The sequence below is a fragment of the Triturus cristatus genome, chromosome 7 (genome assembly GCF_964204655.1).
Source record: "Triturus cristatus chromosome 7, aTriCri1.1, whole genome shotgun sequence".
Lineage (NCBI taxonomy): Eukaryota > Metazoa > Chordata > Amphibia > Caudata > Salamandridae > Triturus > Triturus cristatus.
Genome location: NC_140590.1, coordinates 330,032,307 through 330,049,097, shown reverse-complemented (window position 1 = coordinate 330,049,097; position 16,791 = coordinate 330,032,307). Strand labels below are relative to the sequence as shown.

Sequence of the window (16,791 nt, the reverse complement as noted above, 5' to 3'; positions counted from 1 at the left end):
CAGGCGGGAGAGTTAGCATGCTAAAGTCAGCACAATCACTAGGGTCCTTCCTGCTTGACTGAGAAATGCAATTTGATGTATCCAGCGACCCAGATAGATTATTCGTGCCATCCACCCCTGTGTCCAACACAATAAGTTCAGGGCTTACCACAGGGCTTACCACAGGAGATTTTGCCTGAGCCAAAGGGCCCATAGACGATCTCCGCACCCAGTCCAATTCTTGGGATATTCGTCTTTCCAGGAGCGTGATGTCCTCAATTAACAGTGACCCGGCTTTCACAAAGTAGTTATCCAGTGTACCCTTTGATGTAGGTGCAACAGCCGTGGCACTTTTGCTTCTTGTTTCAATTGTCGACATCTTTACAGGGAAGTGCCGGAAGCGACCCTCTAGGTCCAACGATAGACTGAGGGGTCCAGGGGGGATGGCCCAGGCCCGACCTCTCCCGTCCTCTAACGGCCTCAAACGGCCCGCTCTTTGCCCGGTCTTCGCCCCGCGCGCGTACCGCTAGCGCGCCAGCACGTAGGCTATCATAAGCTCAGGGGGACGGCGGGGGCGTGGCCGGGAAGAGTGACCAGGTGAGCTGAGTTCAGGGAGCGCAATGCTCCGTGGTCCTCGCAGTCCCGTTGGTGTCGATGTCTGCAGCCTGCCCCCAAAGTACAGCGTAGCGTCCTGCCAGATACGGGAGCACCAGAAGGTCACACACGCCCAGCACACCAGCCCTGCTTTTGTAGGATTATGGCCGGCGTGCGGCTCCCGCGCAGCGGGGGCCGCGAGGCGCTGCGGAGGAAGGAGGTGCCAAACGGGAAGAGTGACCAGGTGAGCTGAGTTCAGGGAGCGCAATGCTCCGTGGTCCTCGCAGTCCCGTTGGTGTCGATGTCTGCAGCCTGCCCCCAAAGTACAGCGTAGCGTCCTGCCAGATACGGGAGCACCAGAAGGTCAAAATATATCTGAGAGAGAGTGGTTACGGAGACTTGAGGGGGCACTGTTAAAGGATGGTAGTGAGGGAGTCTGTGGGGGGCCCAACAAACATTGTCGCACAAGGCGTCACCAGTGCTAAAGCCGGCCCTGTATTTATGCTTCAACACAATGCAAAAATTGAAAGCAAGTTGTCCTGATGCTAGAAAAAGTAGTTCAAATATACTGTTAGTGATGCCAAAATGGCGGTGTAAATTAATCTCTCCCTGATGATATCTGCTGCAATCTGCAGGTCACGAGCTTAAATCTTGGCAAGGCCAGCTAAATTTCCGTTATTACGATCTCGGAAATCTGAGTACCATTAAATCGGGTGATAAAAGCAATACAGGGTGACTACTTCACTCCTGGTCATTAGGAGCACTCTTCCCATCCTGGAATGTTCCGTAATAGTCTAATGCATTCTGGGTTTTGTAGTCTTGTATTGCTTCCGTTGATCTAATTAGCCGTAAATCAATGCTTTGAAAAGTTCTGGACTTTACGACATGTGTGAGGTGGCCTCCACATGCACATATTATTTACAATCGATTTCACTATCATTTAGCTATCCTCTTACATGCTCTGTAACTTTCCCTGCATCTCACTTCCCTGGCCTCGTATTTTTGCCCTTTCTCTCTGTCCACTTACTTCTGTCTCCCCTTCTCTGCCCTACTCTCTCCTTCTCGCACACGATCTCTCTGGCTCTTTTTTTATTCCCTTATTTTCTCCTTTCTCTGTTTCTCACAATTTCTCTAGCACATCACTCTGTATATTTTCCTCTCTGCTTCCGTCCCTCCCATACTTTCACGTATGTCTGATTTTTCCCACTACCGAGAATCCAGAGCTCGTGCTGAATCTTAAAGATAATGCCCCAAGGTTAGCAACAGATAAGCTTGGTGTTCTAGACGGTCCCTTTAAATCACTAAAGCGAACACTCTCTTCGGTAGCGTGGGGCGCGCACATTGGATAGACAGCGCGTGCTGACGGTGCCCTTGACGTGCTCCGCGTGCAGGGATCATTCTGACGCCCTGACCTTCACCCCATGGGTAGATGGGAAACAAGCTGCGCCTCAGAGGAGCTGGTGGCGTGGGAGCCGGCGCACTTGATGGGCGCGGCCTAGCTCCCCCTCCTCCCCCTTCCAACCCCCCGTGGCAGTAACACTACCTCACCCTGCTTTGTGGAAGAGCCAGCATTGTGTTGTGATTAAAAGTCTCCCTTCGCCAGCCAGCCTCTATTGTCCAGGAGGCCTGACTGGCAGGACAGCACAGGGGCACTGCCCTCGCCCCCCAGGACTCCCCTATCCTGGGTCCACTCAGCCCTGCACGGACTGCTGCACCGCGCGTCGAGTCCATGGTGTGTGTGTGTGTGTGTGTACTGCGTCAGGAGTTGGAACTCATGAAAAAATATTACAAATTCGAACATTAGAATGTGCCAGTTTCTAAATGTGCCAACGACAGGGCCCAAAATTAGCAAGTGGCGGGGATTCTGAAACATGTCCATGTGTGTATCACTAGTTTGTGCTTGGTGTGAAATGGTCAAGGAAATGTTTGTGAATCATCCACACAACAGTATATAGTAAAATAATAAACAAATCTAACATTCCAAAGCGAATAGCTGATTATGTTGATCACATGCATTCATATGTGCAAATAAATAGCAAACAAAGCATAGACAGGCTCGCAGACCTACAGCCGCCTATGCACGAAGAGCACCATGCAAACCGGTCCTGATGCAGACCAAGGCAGAGAGACTCCAGTCCCACATGCATAGTCAGTCTCACACAACACGCTTCTAGTCAGCACACAGCCAGGCACTCAAAGTTGGACAGGGACTCGGACAGGTGCACCAATGGGTGTATACCAGAAAGGTAGATGCAGCCTTCGTGTCCATTATACCTTTCACCGCTTTAAAGATGAAATAAGATTCAAAGTGGAGAAAGATAGTGTAAATGCCCATTCAATCTTTGGGTTCTCCTCGCAAAAAAAACACCCAAACTAGATTTTGGAATACTTACAGCTCTTTAGAATGCTTACCAGTAGATAATAATACTGCAATCTCATGCATGTTCATTCTATTCTTGGCCTCTTTCGAATACATATCAGGGGTATTTGAAGTTGTGAAAGTTTTTCTCCCAAAACTTTGCAAGTTCTTAAACAATTGCAAACCTTGTGAACTTATAAAAATCGCTAAATGTAGGGTTTTGCAGGCGTTTTTGTCCACAATCGAAGTTTTGTAAAGGTGACAACTTCACAAGTGCATGAAGTTGAACGATTACCGCCTCCAAGAATTGTTGCCTGCTAAATTATAATATCACACACCTACATTCATAGGTAGGATTGCAACGTAGTATTTTTATTTCTTTAGTCCTAATATAGGGCATATTTCAAATTTCCAGATTACTCCTGTATGCAGGCCTTCTACACTTAGCCACTGTATTAAGTGTCTTGGGTCAATCGAAGCTAACCAGTTTACCGCGCCTAAAATGCATTAATTGATTAAATGTGAGACCAGAACCAAAATCATAGGTGATCTGAATAAATGGAGCGATATCGCAACCCTCTATGCCATACAATCTGCAGTCTGTAAGTTTACTGGGGGTGGTTGCTGTTTGTGACTGACTTTTTGCCTTCTGCTTATGAAGTAGATGATGAACCCAAACTTAATGCACACATTATTTTAAATGTTCAGGTCGATTAGTTAGTTGCCCCTGTGTTTACAGTTACCCGTGAACAACGAGTCTCCTACAACAAATCGTTATAATGGGACACTAGGAAAGTCCGGCGCTGAGCCACGTTGACATGGCGCCTTGTTACTGTGGAACAGTGCTGTGCTGAACATGCACACAGGCGTATCGAGCAAATGCTTTCCTTTAAAATAGTTCCTGTTAAAACAGACCTTCATTTTAGAAGCATAGTTAATAAAAACAGGAGATGCCAGTTATTGCTGAGCAGTCCTAACCCCTATTCCCAAAGCATGACTCTTGTATTGCTCTCTTGTTCAGGCAACTACAAAGCTTCAAATTCCAAATAGGATAGCACTGTTCCTTACTCCTGTATTACAAAGGGAAGTGAGATAACATTTATGAATGCAGCAAAGCATTCTTTAAACCAAACGCGAGAGATTAATTTGTATGTGTTCTATTTTAATTCCCTACTAACATCAGTGTGAACCTGGAGGAAGGGCCTACCAGGGTTAACTATAGCAAACCTTTTATTTAAGTTGTTCAAATGAACCCCGTTGTAGGACATGTTTTTTTCTTGGTTTGAACTAGGACTCTGTGAAGTTTAAACTTTGCCAACTCTGGGTCGGGGGGAGTTTAGCTACCCTGGCTGGGATTCCCTGCAGCTGAATGTTCTTTCCATGACGGGTGGGATGTCAGGCTGCAGGAAACAGGTGGTTCTACAGCCCGTCAGACCTGTCATTAGCCTTGAGTGGCAGTGGAGAACTGCAGTCAGGGCTGTCATTAGCCTTGAGTGGCAGTGGAGAAATGCAGTCAGGGCTGTCATTAGCCTTGTGTGGCAGTGGAGAACTGCAGTCATGGCTGTCATTAGCCGCGAGTGGCAGTGGAGAACTGCAGTCAGGGCTGCCATTAGCCTTGGGTGGCAGTGGAGAACTGCAGCCAGGGCTGTCATTAGCCTTGAGTGGTGGCAGTGTAGAACTGCAGTTCCGGCTGTCATTAGCCGTGAGTGGCAGAGGAGAACTGCAGTCAGGGCTGTCATTAGCCTTGAGTGGCAGTGGAGAACTGCAGTTATGGCTGTCATTAGCCTTGAGTGGCAGTGCGAACTGCAGTCAGGGCTGTCATTAGCCTTGAGTTGCAGTGGAAAACTGCAGTCAGGGCTGTCATTAGCCTTGAGTGGCAGTGCGAACTGCAGTCAGGGCTGTCATTAGCCTTGAGTGGCAGTGGAGAACTGCAGTTATGGCTGTCATTAGCCTAGATTGGCAGTGGAGAACTGCATTCAGGGCTGTCAGCCTTGAGTGGCAGTGGAGAACTGCAGTTATGGCTGTCATTAGCGTTGATTGGCAGTGGAGAACTGCATTCAGGGCTGTCAGCCTTGAGTGGCAGTGGAGAACTGCAGTTATGGCTGTCATTAGTCTTGAGTGGCAGTGGAGAACTGCAGTTATGGCTGTCATTAGCCTTGAGTGGCAGTGGAGAACGGCAGTCAGGGCTGCCATTAGCCTTGAGTGGCAGTGGAGAACTGCAGCCAGGGCTGTCATTAGCCTTGAGTTGCAGTGGAGAACTGCAGTTATGGCTGTCATTAGTCTTGAGTGGCAGAGGAGAACTGCAGTTATGGCTGTCATTAGCCATGAGTGGCAGTGGAGAACTGCAGTTATGGCTGTCATTAGCCTTGAGTGGCAGTGGAGAACTGCAGTTATGGCTGTCATTAACCTTGAGTGGCAGTGCAGAAATACAAGTGAAGCCACATTCCATCTTCACGCATACCAAGTTCCGCCTCTTAGGGCAGATCTAAAAGTGGTCTATACCAATCTACATAATACTGATCTAAAAACACAAACCGGGCTTATGACCTTCCGAGTGGTGGGGCTAATGGTAATGGAGACCTGTCCTAGTCTGGAAAAGAGTGACTTTAGCTTTGCAAACTCACAAACCGAAGTGTTCTGTAGCCATTCTGTGCCTGTTTTATCCTTGCTATCATGGGCCTCAGCGGTCCGACTCGCTTCTCCTCCACGACGCCTTACGTGTCACCCCTGCTACTCATCTCTTCACTCACCACTTCTTCTTCTTCCTTCTACAGACCAACAGCCAAGATGTCGGAGCTGGAGCGGCCAAGAAGCGGTCTGAGTGTGGCCAGCAGCGTGGCCACCATCTCCTCTGTCAACCTGGGCTCAAAGGTCAGTGAGAAGTTATTTTCAGGGAGCAGGGCTTGTGGAACTTGTAGATAAAATGTGCATGGGCCTTGGAAATGCGACTCACTATTGAAAGGCCTGCGGGGGTGAAGAGCGTCACTTACCTGCTTTCAGCATCAGTAGTTTGTCGGGTCCTCTCCCGATCCCTTGGTTGTTAGCGAATCTTGTTCTCCCATTTAATGAGGTTGATAATGAAGCCTGGAGCCGGTCTTCATTGGGGTGTAACTCTCACATCTGTGAGAGTTAACCCCCCAATGAAGACCGGTGAAGGTTTCAACACACAAAGGATGCTAGCAATATATAAACTTATTTGCTGTTTTACAAGGTGCTCATGGGCGGGTTCAGGACTCCTTAAGTGAGCTGTCAATGGTGTTGGGTAGAAAGGAAAGCAAGATAGTAAGAAGTGACTTGGTGGATCCCGCTAAGAGTGAAGTGAACAGGTAATTCCTTTGCGGTCAACAAACCACCCCAGTGAAAGGACACGGCGTCGGATGAGGGCAAGCACGACATAGCTCTGTTGACCTCTCTTGAGCATCCTCAACAGCATAAGGTTTTGTAAGGCGGGGTCTGTGATCTTGTTGCTAACCTGAATGATTGTGTAGACTTCTCAGGGATCCTGGATGAGATGGACAGGCCAGGGCATTACCCCTCATAAACCCATACATCACCTTGAGCAACCGGAGATCTGGATACAGACCCTCAAGGCACACTTGAGTCTGATTTTTGGTCAAGCTGACTTCCTCCACTGGACTCGTGGGGGTTTTGTATTTTGTTGTCAGGTAAAGAGGTACTTAAATATTAATAAACATCAAGCATGGCCTTCTACCAAAATGTTCACAGCTGTCAAGCTAGACTCAGAACTGTTTTGTGTGGTCTGCTTATTTGTCAGGAACTGGAAAATGTCACTAAATAGGCCCTTGCACCGATGGACAGTACAGTGAGTGTGTTAACAGCACCTCCTAGGAGTTTAACTTCCCAGTGTTTTTTTTTTTAATTGATTGGAAACGAGGGTGTCCTTTGTGAAATAATTACAATGTGCATGGTCCACCGTTTTTCTTAGGAGTCCACCACCAGTACTGTAGAATGGCTTGATTGTTGTCTGCCAAGTACTGATTCCACCTCGCGTCTTTTTTCCACCAACCTACACTTCCGGGATCTCACTCTTGAATGTTTTCATTCCTGCTTTCTCCATTTGTAAATGGCTGCCCGTATCTTTCTTGCTCAAGATCAAAGAGTGATGACAAATAAATCCCAGCCCCTAAAAATCAGCACGGGTGCCCACCACCTATAAACACCGGCTCAGATTAAGCACTGTTGGAAACGCATTGTTGTCTGCGGAGGGGGTTCAGTTTTCTAAACAGCATCAAACCGTGTGGAGCTTTCACTATCCTGTTAGCCATTGTTTTTATTTTTGGGGGATAAATCCAATTTAGTTATTTGCCTTTTCTGCTTCCTTTGTCCGAAAACGTGAAATCTTCTGAAAGGTTAACTTTACCGTGCATAACACGGAAGTTAAAGAAAGCCAGGGAGGCCTTCAATGTTTATATATATTTATATAGAGCTCCCAAGACACCTGAAAGTAACCAGAAATAGATACATGATCGGGATACTACAATACATGCGGTATTGTTGGAATTAAATGCGCTGACTTTTGATTAAATTAAAACTTGAATATTGATATGTTTTAACAGCCTCGACTTTCCTGGGAAACCCAGGACTGCTCTGGAATGTCGTGGCCATGAGTCGAGTACGTGCACAAGTGCATGCCTAATTAGAAATACTGCCCTGCCCCAGATTTAAAATAGACGACGGACTTCACCTTTTATCGCCATCTAGCTCTGCTTTTCATGTGTGAGCAGGCACATCTCTCACTGTCCCATGTCAACAACGAGCAGTTCACACATTCCGCTTTTCAGCTTGCATAATGGTAGTTGTAGTTCTGCGTGTATAAAAGGGGGAATGGAAGGCAAAACAAAAATTGCCATAATGCAACAAGAAATCCGGCCCGGGTGAACCACTCACACCTGGTCCGCTACTACTTGAGGTCTGTGTGGGCGTTTGTGGGCATGCCGCCCGCCTGCCCTGCGAAAACAGTCAACAGAAGGCACTCGCCGGCGTCACCCTCTTGAAATAGCATTTACAGCAGAGAGGCCAGGTGCCGCAGAGAGTTCACTGGGGTCGCGACCCCTCACCATGCCAGTTTTGCCCCTGCTGACAGCAGCACCGCGAGAGTCCCGCTGAGGCACCTGTCGGTGATACATCCGCAATGGCCGCTGGTGATGGCGCGCTGTAGTCCCTCTCGGTATGTTTCTTTGCATTATAAGTACAGTATTTAACATTTACATAGCGCTCATCGCAATGAGAATTGTCTCTAGGCGCCTTCATAACTGGTGATATTGAACTTGATGTTATGTTATGAAGCTTGACAGGCTAACTCCTCCTTCCTGGGACCCACAAAGGTGGCCTGCAGGTGAGACACAGATCCCTGTGGCTCAAGGTACACCAGTGAAGTGACTTACCAGCGTTCATGCAAAAGCTGCAAACTTCAACTCTCCTCCCCTGTGCCTCCCTGCAAACATTCTTGTATTCATACTGGAATAGGGCTCCAGTGTGAATCATTTTTAGGTTTCACCTAAACCATTGGCAAGACCTAATGTATCAATTGTAAACTTATGGGGGGCTTTGTGGCCTGACCCTTTCTCATGTCCCAAGTGTCTGTCTCCGTTTCCTGCTCGTGGTCTGGTGGGTGTTCTCCCTATTCTTGTGTTTGTGCCACTCCAGGTGGGTTTCGGCCTCACCGAGCTTGTGAATGCACGGGTTGTATCCTCGTACTTCTTGCATCAGCGCGTGGCATTGCAGTACATGGTGGACTATTTTCTCTTCCTCTCTGTCACTTCCCACCCCTTCTCTTTTTGCAGTGCTTTTCCTTTTCCTTTAGCAATAAGCATTCCAGATGTACAGGGGCAATCTGAGGGAAAAAACATTTTGAAAACCAATATGACTGCTCCCTGGTGTCATAGGCAAGATCTGTTTGGCGTTGCCAATGCTTGTTTGTTCATGCCACTGCATTGGACTGGAGTTCTCGGGCTGCCTTGAATCATTTCCTGTGTGTGCTACCGTGGGAGCTTTGTGGGGCTGGGAGAATGGAAATGCAGTCACAAACCACCCAATAAAAGCCCAGCCTGGTTTTAAATCACCTTCACTACAATCGCTGTCCCGCGAGAGTAATTACCTTTATTAAGACTATTTCTTTATTTACAGACCGGTAAAGTATGGGAGTTTAATAATAGATACAATATAAAATAACTTTTGTGGCCCAGGCATGATCCTAAACACTTTTATACTGTAATGATCAAATAAGTTTGGAGCCCATTGGAAGGGTCATTCTATCTGACGAAAACCATGAATCAGAAATCTTTGGGTTCGGGTTCATAAGTCTACCAATGCTTCTTTAACTGCTGTAGGTGTTGGTCAGAAATGCATAGGATATCATATGCTCTACTAGTCTACTCTGTGCCGCAAGTTCTCAAGGATCTGGGTTCAAGAGGGAGCAGCACACATTGTTAGTGCTCAGGCCGCTGAGAGTATCCTCAAAGCCCCAAAAAACCTACTTCCCAAAAGTGGGACCTAAACTCCAGAATAGGAAGATTTCTGTTTTGCAATGGAAAACTGAACTACTTCCAAAGTGTGTTTATGCACTAAATGAGGTCACTGAGGATCCCCAGGTCAGTAACGGGGGCAGCAGACACAGTTCAGGGAAACACGATACAACTTAAACTGGGCTCAAAGGTCAAAGTACCAGTTGGGAAACTGCTGGTGCTGAGAAAGGGTCAGGAATCCAAAATAGGATCCGTAGGCAACTGAAATAGCACTATAGAAAAAAATCAAGGGCACAGGTTCCCACAAAATCATGAGCAATGACTGGACATACTGGCTTCCGCCTAATTATAAAATCCTAATGAAGATTCAAATCATGACCTAATCTCTCTGGCTGTGGGCTCTCATGGCCCAGGGAATGCTCAGCTTTTCGAGTCCCCTTCCATATAGATCTTTGCATCCTCTTCCATATAGAACCTTGATTCCTCTCCTGTATAGATCCTTGAGTCATCTTCCATATAGAGCTTACAGTCCTCTTCCGTATAGATCCTTGAGTCATCTTCCATATAGAGCTTTCTGTCCTCTTCCGTATAGATCCTTGAGTCATTGTCCATATAGAGCTTTCTGTCCTCTTCCATATAGGTCCTTGAGTTCTCTTCCAGATAGATCTTTGAGTCCTCTTTCGCATAAATCCTTGAGTCTTCTACCATATAGATCTTTAAGTCCTCTACCATATAGATCTTTGAGTCCTCTACCATATAGATCTTTGAGTCCACTACCATATAGATCTTTGAGTCCTTTTCCATATAGATCTTTGAGTCCTTTTCCATATAGATCTTTGAGTCCTCTTCTGTAAAGATCTTTGAGTCCTCTTCCATATAGATCTTCGATTCTTCTTCTGTATAGCTTTTTGAGTTCTCTTCCATATAGCTCTTCGAATCCTCTCTATATAGATTCAGCTAGCTGGACCTTGTTTCCATCATCATGGTCACCTCCTTTGCGCCTCAGGCAGTCCATCGCCTCATCTTCTTGGTAGAAGCCCAGCTTCTGAGCTTCTATGTAGTTTACTTTACTCCGGACATAGGACAAACGAGGAGGCCACAGCTGACCAGAGGATGGGTACTAGAGAGTAAAGCATCCCATGCAGGGGGGAGTCTTTTATGGACTGTTCAGATGGCAGAGTAGCTCGGATAGACTTTCTGCCCAGTTAGAGCTAAGGCCTTGAATGCAAATGTGAGTTCCGGCCTCCCTCCCAACTCACAGTGTGGAAGCTACATGTCGTTTTTCAGGTGCATGAGAACTCCAGGAAAGAGCTCCTACATTCTTGTGCTGCAATCCCTGTGTCCTTTCCCCACTAGCACAGAATATGGACACCAAAGGATACAAGACAGCTTTTACATGATATCACCCACACATATTGAAAATATGGGCAACTCAACTGATAGCCCCTTTCCTAAGGATACACGAGCCCCTGAAACTCAAATTCAGCATTAGCATCCCTCACCTTTGAGCCACTACATAGCCTAGTGAGAGAACAGCACTCCCCCCTCCCCCAACAGTGCATGCTTTTATCTGGGATTCCTGTTCCAGTAGGGCTTCTGCAGTGCACATGGAGCATAACAAAAATATTGGACTCCTGTAAGTGGCCTAGAAGATTTTGGTTTGGCTTATGGAAAAAGTCACATAACAGGCCGGAAAACCAAAATATGCCGCAGGGCACAACTCTGCTTTGCTCTGTGAACTTTTAGTCATAGGGTGCGGCGCATCACAATGTTGCTTAACTGGCGCGTGAGTAAGTCATCTACAAGGTGGATTTATATAGTATAAAGAATAGTAACTCCGCACTCCCAACAAAAGGTATTGTGAAATAGCATAACTAATATCTTGAGTATATATCAGACATGTATGCTTTCAAGTAATACAATGAGTCAGTCACATTATTGTTCACTTCTTTATTGATGATCTTCTTTTAAAAGCATTTTTGATTGTAGCTATATCCAACACGTTTCATCCCTCTTGGACTTCTTCAGGGCTACAAAAATAATTATAATATTTACACCTTATACAGATACAATTAAAACCATCATACATACAAAAACAATATTAAAAAAAGGAACTATACATATCTTTTTTAATGAGGTCCAACAGTTAGTCATTTGCATGACACTGCATTAGTCCTTTACATGACACTGCATTCAAAACATCAAAAAAAAAGAACAGTATTTTAAGTTTATACTTCCCCCATGGGTACACAAAACACAGTATTACCAACAGCTTCATAATACCATTAATATGGTAGGACTCATCTGGTGTTCAGAATGAAGTTGTTTACACCTACTACCACCCCATTGTCCAGTAAGGTTTCTAATGTCATGTCAAGAATGTAGCATTTAATTAACGTCATTTTCCATAAAAAATCTTTTTAAATCAAATTTGGTCCCATTCAAAGCTCACCCCTCCACCCTTTTTTCTAGATCAAAGTGCTAGGTACTGCTTTTATTTCAGTGACCCTTTTTTATTGTTAATCCAAACTTCTTTATAATAACCAGTGTCATGCACATGAATAACTGTTGGACCTTATGAAAGAAGATCTGCATGGTTTGTTTTTTTAAGATAGTTTTTTGCATATATGATGGTTTTAATTGTATATGTATAAGTTGTGAATATTATATATAGTTTTGTAGCCCTGAAGAAGTCCCAAGAGAGACGAAATGCGTTGACTATGACTGCAGTCAAAAAGGCTTTTAAAAGATGATCGTCAATAAAGGAGTGAACATTAATGTGACTGGCTCGTATTACAAGGAAGCATGCTTGTCTGATCTATACTCATGATATAAGTTATACTATTTCAAAATACCTTTTGTTTGGAGTGCAGAGTTAATATACTTTATACCGATGAGGTCATTTGTCCTTTAAGGGGGTTATCGTCGGCTGATCCCACATCCTCGTGCACCCTTCTTCCTTGTATATTTCCATACTAATAAGTGATAGGTGCTGTAATAGCTTTCTCAGCCATTCTTTTGAAATCATTTGATTTATATTGTATTATACTTATTGAACTAACTGTCTTTAACCACCGAAATGTTGGAGAAGGAAACCGGGAAAGGAAGTACAACTCTCCTGCTAACCCTTTAATAGAGTGCTTCGTGTTTTGAAGCTACGTTAGTGCTATGCCCCATTTCATAGATCACAACCTCTCCTGCTTTAAAACCCTGTCCCTGCAACCTAACATTACCTTATCTTCGCCAGCCTATTTATCTCACCAGCAATTCACCTGAAACCACATAGCCACCATTAATAACCACACCTAACTTGAATAAATATAATCTATTACACAGTGACTAGAGTAAATGCATGCAAAGTTTTTTCTTGAGAAGCAAATAACCAAGATTTAACCACTCGATTATCCATTAATCCTGGGTTCCGGAGTAGTGTGCAACTCGCCGTAAAACACTTCAACGCTTCGTCAGGGGTAATAAGCGCTATATAAATGCAATTACAATAGAAATGCCCTTCTGTACATCAAGAATGATCTATTTGAGGTCTCCTACAAACTATTTTTGACTTTTCTGCGTGATCATACAAAGTCCCTCTGGTCATCAGTGGCGGCTCCCCCACTGCTGCGAGCCCAGCAAAAGTAAAGTCAATCATGAAAATTAAAATGGTAATAAAACAATTTTATTATCCTTTTATTTTCCGTCCTGCAGGGTGCCAGCCAAACCGAGTTTTAGCAGGGTGGGGTTTCCTTGACAGGAGCTGTCGGAGGGAGGAGGACTTCCTTGACGGCAGCTTCAGCAGGGAGGAAGCATGGTGAGCCCTTTAAGTGCGCTTGTCAGTTTGGGCAGCTGCCTTATGACGGCCAGCCCGACATGCACACTTAGATCTCTCCAACCTGAGCTGTGTTGCACAGCTGGGTGGAGAACAGGCTCAGGCTCCCAGGACCTGACTGGGCGCCAAAGCAACCCACTCGGACTAATCCCGGTGCTTCTCTGTCGCTGGTTAATAGTATTACCAGCATGAGAACCGCACCTGAATTGGTGTAGGGGAGCTCACGCGGGTCTGGTAGCCTGTGCACCAGCCCATGGGCTGCCAGGACAGGACTGGAGCAGAGCACCGAGGCAAGGCGGCGGCTGGTGGGTAAATACCTTTTTTTCTTCTAATTCTCCCCCGCACTGCCGCACCACTTTCTTTAGATAGCAGCCGCCACTGCTGGTCATTGCTTGTGCACGGCAGTATGTGTGTTGTGTACCTGTATCAAGTGACTTCCAAGTGTCGCTGCAGCATGCAATGTCTGTTTAACATCTGCATTCTGACCCTGCAGCATACCAGGTCGGTGAAGAGAGTGCACACGTTCGGTAAGAGGGAGTACGCCATCAAACGGGACCCCAATTCTGTGGTCGTGATCCGAGGCTGGCTTTACAAGCAGGTAAGAGGTGTTCTGAAACACGTGTTTATGTATTTATTGCTTATAAATGTATAAATCACTTGGCTGTAGGGATGATTGCTGTCACCTGGCTAGGTGTGGAGTTAGATGACGAACACAGGTTTACTCCTTAGTAGACTGAATGTCAAAGGACGTAGCATTATAAATAAGGCTCCCAGGATTCCGTTTTTACAGATTTTTATGGATAAATAAATAAAACAATGTACCTTTGGCGCGCTGCATCGCCAACTCGGCGACGCAGCGCACGCAAGGTAACTTGTTTTATTTATTTACTTACTTACATTACTCTGGTCCGTCGCATGTCGGACTCTCCTACCCCCCCTCACCCTGCCCCTCCCCCCCCTCCCTCTCGGCGAGCTGCCACTGCTTCTAAGTATGAGTGCATGCTTTTCCATTAAATAAAGGAGTAAATACACCATCTTACAACTCTGTTTATACTCAAACCACAAAATAAATATGGATAAATAAAAATAAGATGACCAAAAAATAAATATGGATAAACACAGACGTAAATGTTAAAAAAAAAAATATATACCACAAAACCGGGAGCCCGAATTGTAAATAGACTTCAGGAGCCTGCGTCACACCCTCATCTGTCGAGGGTGATGTTGAATTGTTTTGGTTTAGACGAGCTGTTGACAAGGACGCTCCTCAAAGCATCCACAACCCAAGGTTCTGGGGGCCGGTCGGCTCTCCCCCATGCTGTGTGCGAACAATAGTACTGTTTTTCCTACTAACAGGCCCTAGCCGAGAATAGTGGCTCCGATCGGTAAACATTCACCCTTTCCACTCGTGGGCCCAGTGCGCCACCTGGTGGTTATTAGCTTAACTGAGCGGTTCCCTTTCGTTGGCTACGTATACTGCTCACCTCTCTTCGGTTGGCAAAATATTTCACACCAGAAATAAGGGAAACAAGCATGTGCAATTCTTCAATGAGGTGTTTCCATTTTTAAAAATGTTATTCCATGTAAACTCTCAGAATACGGTCATGATCTAATAGTAGTAGTGTTTTAATCATATTTATGTGAGCTTTACAAAATGAACAGCAACCACAGACAATGTTTGTCCTCTTTGGAGCTGGTCCATGGGATGCAGTTGACACAATTTGAGAGAGCTCTTCTCTCAAGTCCCCACCGTACAGCTCATCTCCACCTTCATTTTAAGGATTCCAAACTCAAGAAGTTCGAGTGTTTACAAAAAAATGGATCCTAAAAATGTACGCGTGTGGAGGCTTGTGGTACTCTGCTACGTGTCCTCTGGTTACGTAAAGAGAGGGGCGTTAAAGATACACGTAATCTACACGGCATATTCATACGGGAATATCATTCTTCTATGTAATTCAATTTTGAACCGCCTAAATAAAGGACTGGTTGTTGCTTGTTACATTTTATAGCGACAGTTTTACGTGCTTTGCGCACGTCTGCCACCCAGTGGCTAGTTGATAAAATGCTTTTCATTGAAAGTTATTTCAGTTCGCGTACCACTGCTCACCCACATTAAATGCTTGTCCGACCATAAGACCGCCTTTGAGCAACCGGTTCTTCACAAGGCCACACCTACCACCACAATGTTTGTCTCCATCGGGTCAGACGCACGTGGCGAGTACACGGAATAGTGAGTGTGGAATGGATCAATAGGAAAGACCAGGTTTCGACGACATGTCTGCAAAACCTTGCCATTTCCAGACCCCAACCTTCTCTTTATCCCGTTTCTCATTGCACAGACACACACACCTGCAGCTCAGGACCTTATGGTAAGAGAAGCCAAGTCAGGCTCAGATGTTGTCAGCACAACTCCATGCAAATCCTTTAACCCTTGAGAGTGGCAGACCCTTCCTGTATGGATGAAGGTGACTGCGACCTCATTCTATAACATGAGATTAGTGGTTACAGTAGGGTTTGTGCTGACAAGATACTTCAGAGCACAGTGGATGCCCTTCAAGTACCTGCCTCAAGAACGCTTCAGGATGGCAGAGGATATTGTTGGAGGAGAAAACAGGATACCATCAATATTTCACTAGACCAGGGAGGGACCTAGTTAGAGTAGTTTCAGTATGGTTGGTACTTGGACACCAGCGTTGCCCAAGAATATTTAGACATGTGATACAACTACAGGTCTAAATATGAACCTTGCTGGATCACCCCCTACCTGGGAAACGATTTGACAACGCTCTTGAAAAACATAAGTTAAGCAGTACACAGTGCAGGGGTATGTTGCCTATGAGAAATCCAATTAGAAGGGAAACCATTCCACTGCTCTGTCTAATGAACACAAATAGGCTTTCTATGGTCATGGTCAAAGCTACCAACCAAAGATTATGCCTCGATGGCAAACACACCCCACACATACTATAGGAGAGAATGTACAATATATGTCGAAGCGGTACAGATGCACCAGAAATGGTACTAATCTCCAGGAAACAATAACTACTTTACCACCACCCCTCCATCCCCCAACGCCACGAACACATTACCCCATTCGGGGGAGACTTGGGTACTTTCCACACAGGCAGACAACAAATAAACTCAGTCTTGGGTACTGAATTCAGTTTGACAAAACTTTAGGAAATATACCACTTAGATATAGGCAACCGCAAAATCAACCACTTACTGCAACTGATGGAAGAAGTGACGGTATTGCTAATAAAATGGGGCATGGAAGAATCACCACTACAGTTAACCAGAGGAGAGGTATTCTTTGTTTGCATTCTTCTATCCAAAAATAGTGAAAGTCTAGGTCTAATTTTTAGTTCTCACTTTCAGACAGCTTTGGATGTCTGTTTTTGAAGGATATATTGTGTGCAATAAAAACACGTAGAATGGGCTTTTGCTAAACCCAGTGCTTGTTACTAGTTGGCTTTTCTGTCAGTCTCATTTGATTGCTTATTGGTTAATGGCTTTTCTTCCTCTTGTGTTTGTCCCCCTGCTGGAGC

General features: G+C 45.4%; 1 protein-coding gene across 2 annotated transcripts in view; it reads left to right on the top strand.

The window, feature by feature from the left end:
- Positions 1 to 16,791, top strand: part of LOC146809599 (uncharacterized) — a 253,425-nt gene that overhangs the window by 127,737 nt on the left and 108,897 nt on the right. For both annotated transcript variants that reach the window (XM_085616439.1, XM_085616438.1), the window contains exons 2-3: positions 5,707 to 5,803; positions 13,737 to 13,841. In XM_085616439.1, the coding sequence (XP_085472565.1) occupies positions 5,720 to 5,803; positions 13,737 to 13,841 (189 nt within the window). In that variant the 5' untranslated portion in view covers positions 5,707 to 5,719. The remainder of the gene's footprint in view (positions 1 to 5,706; positions 5,804 to 13,736; positions 13,842 to 16,791) is intronic.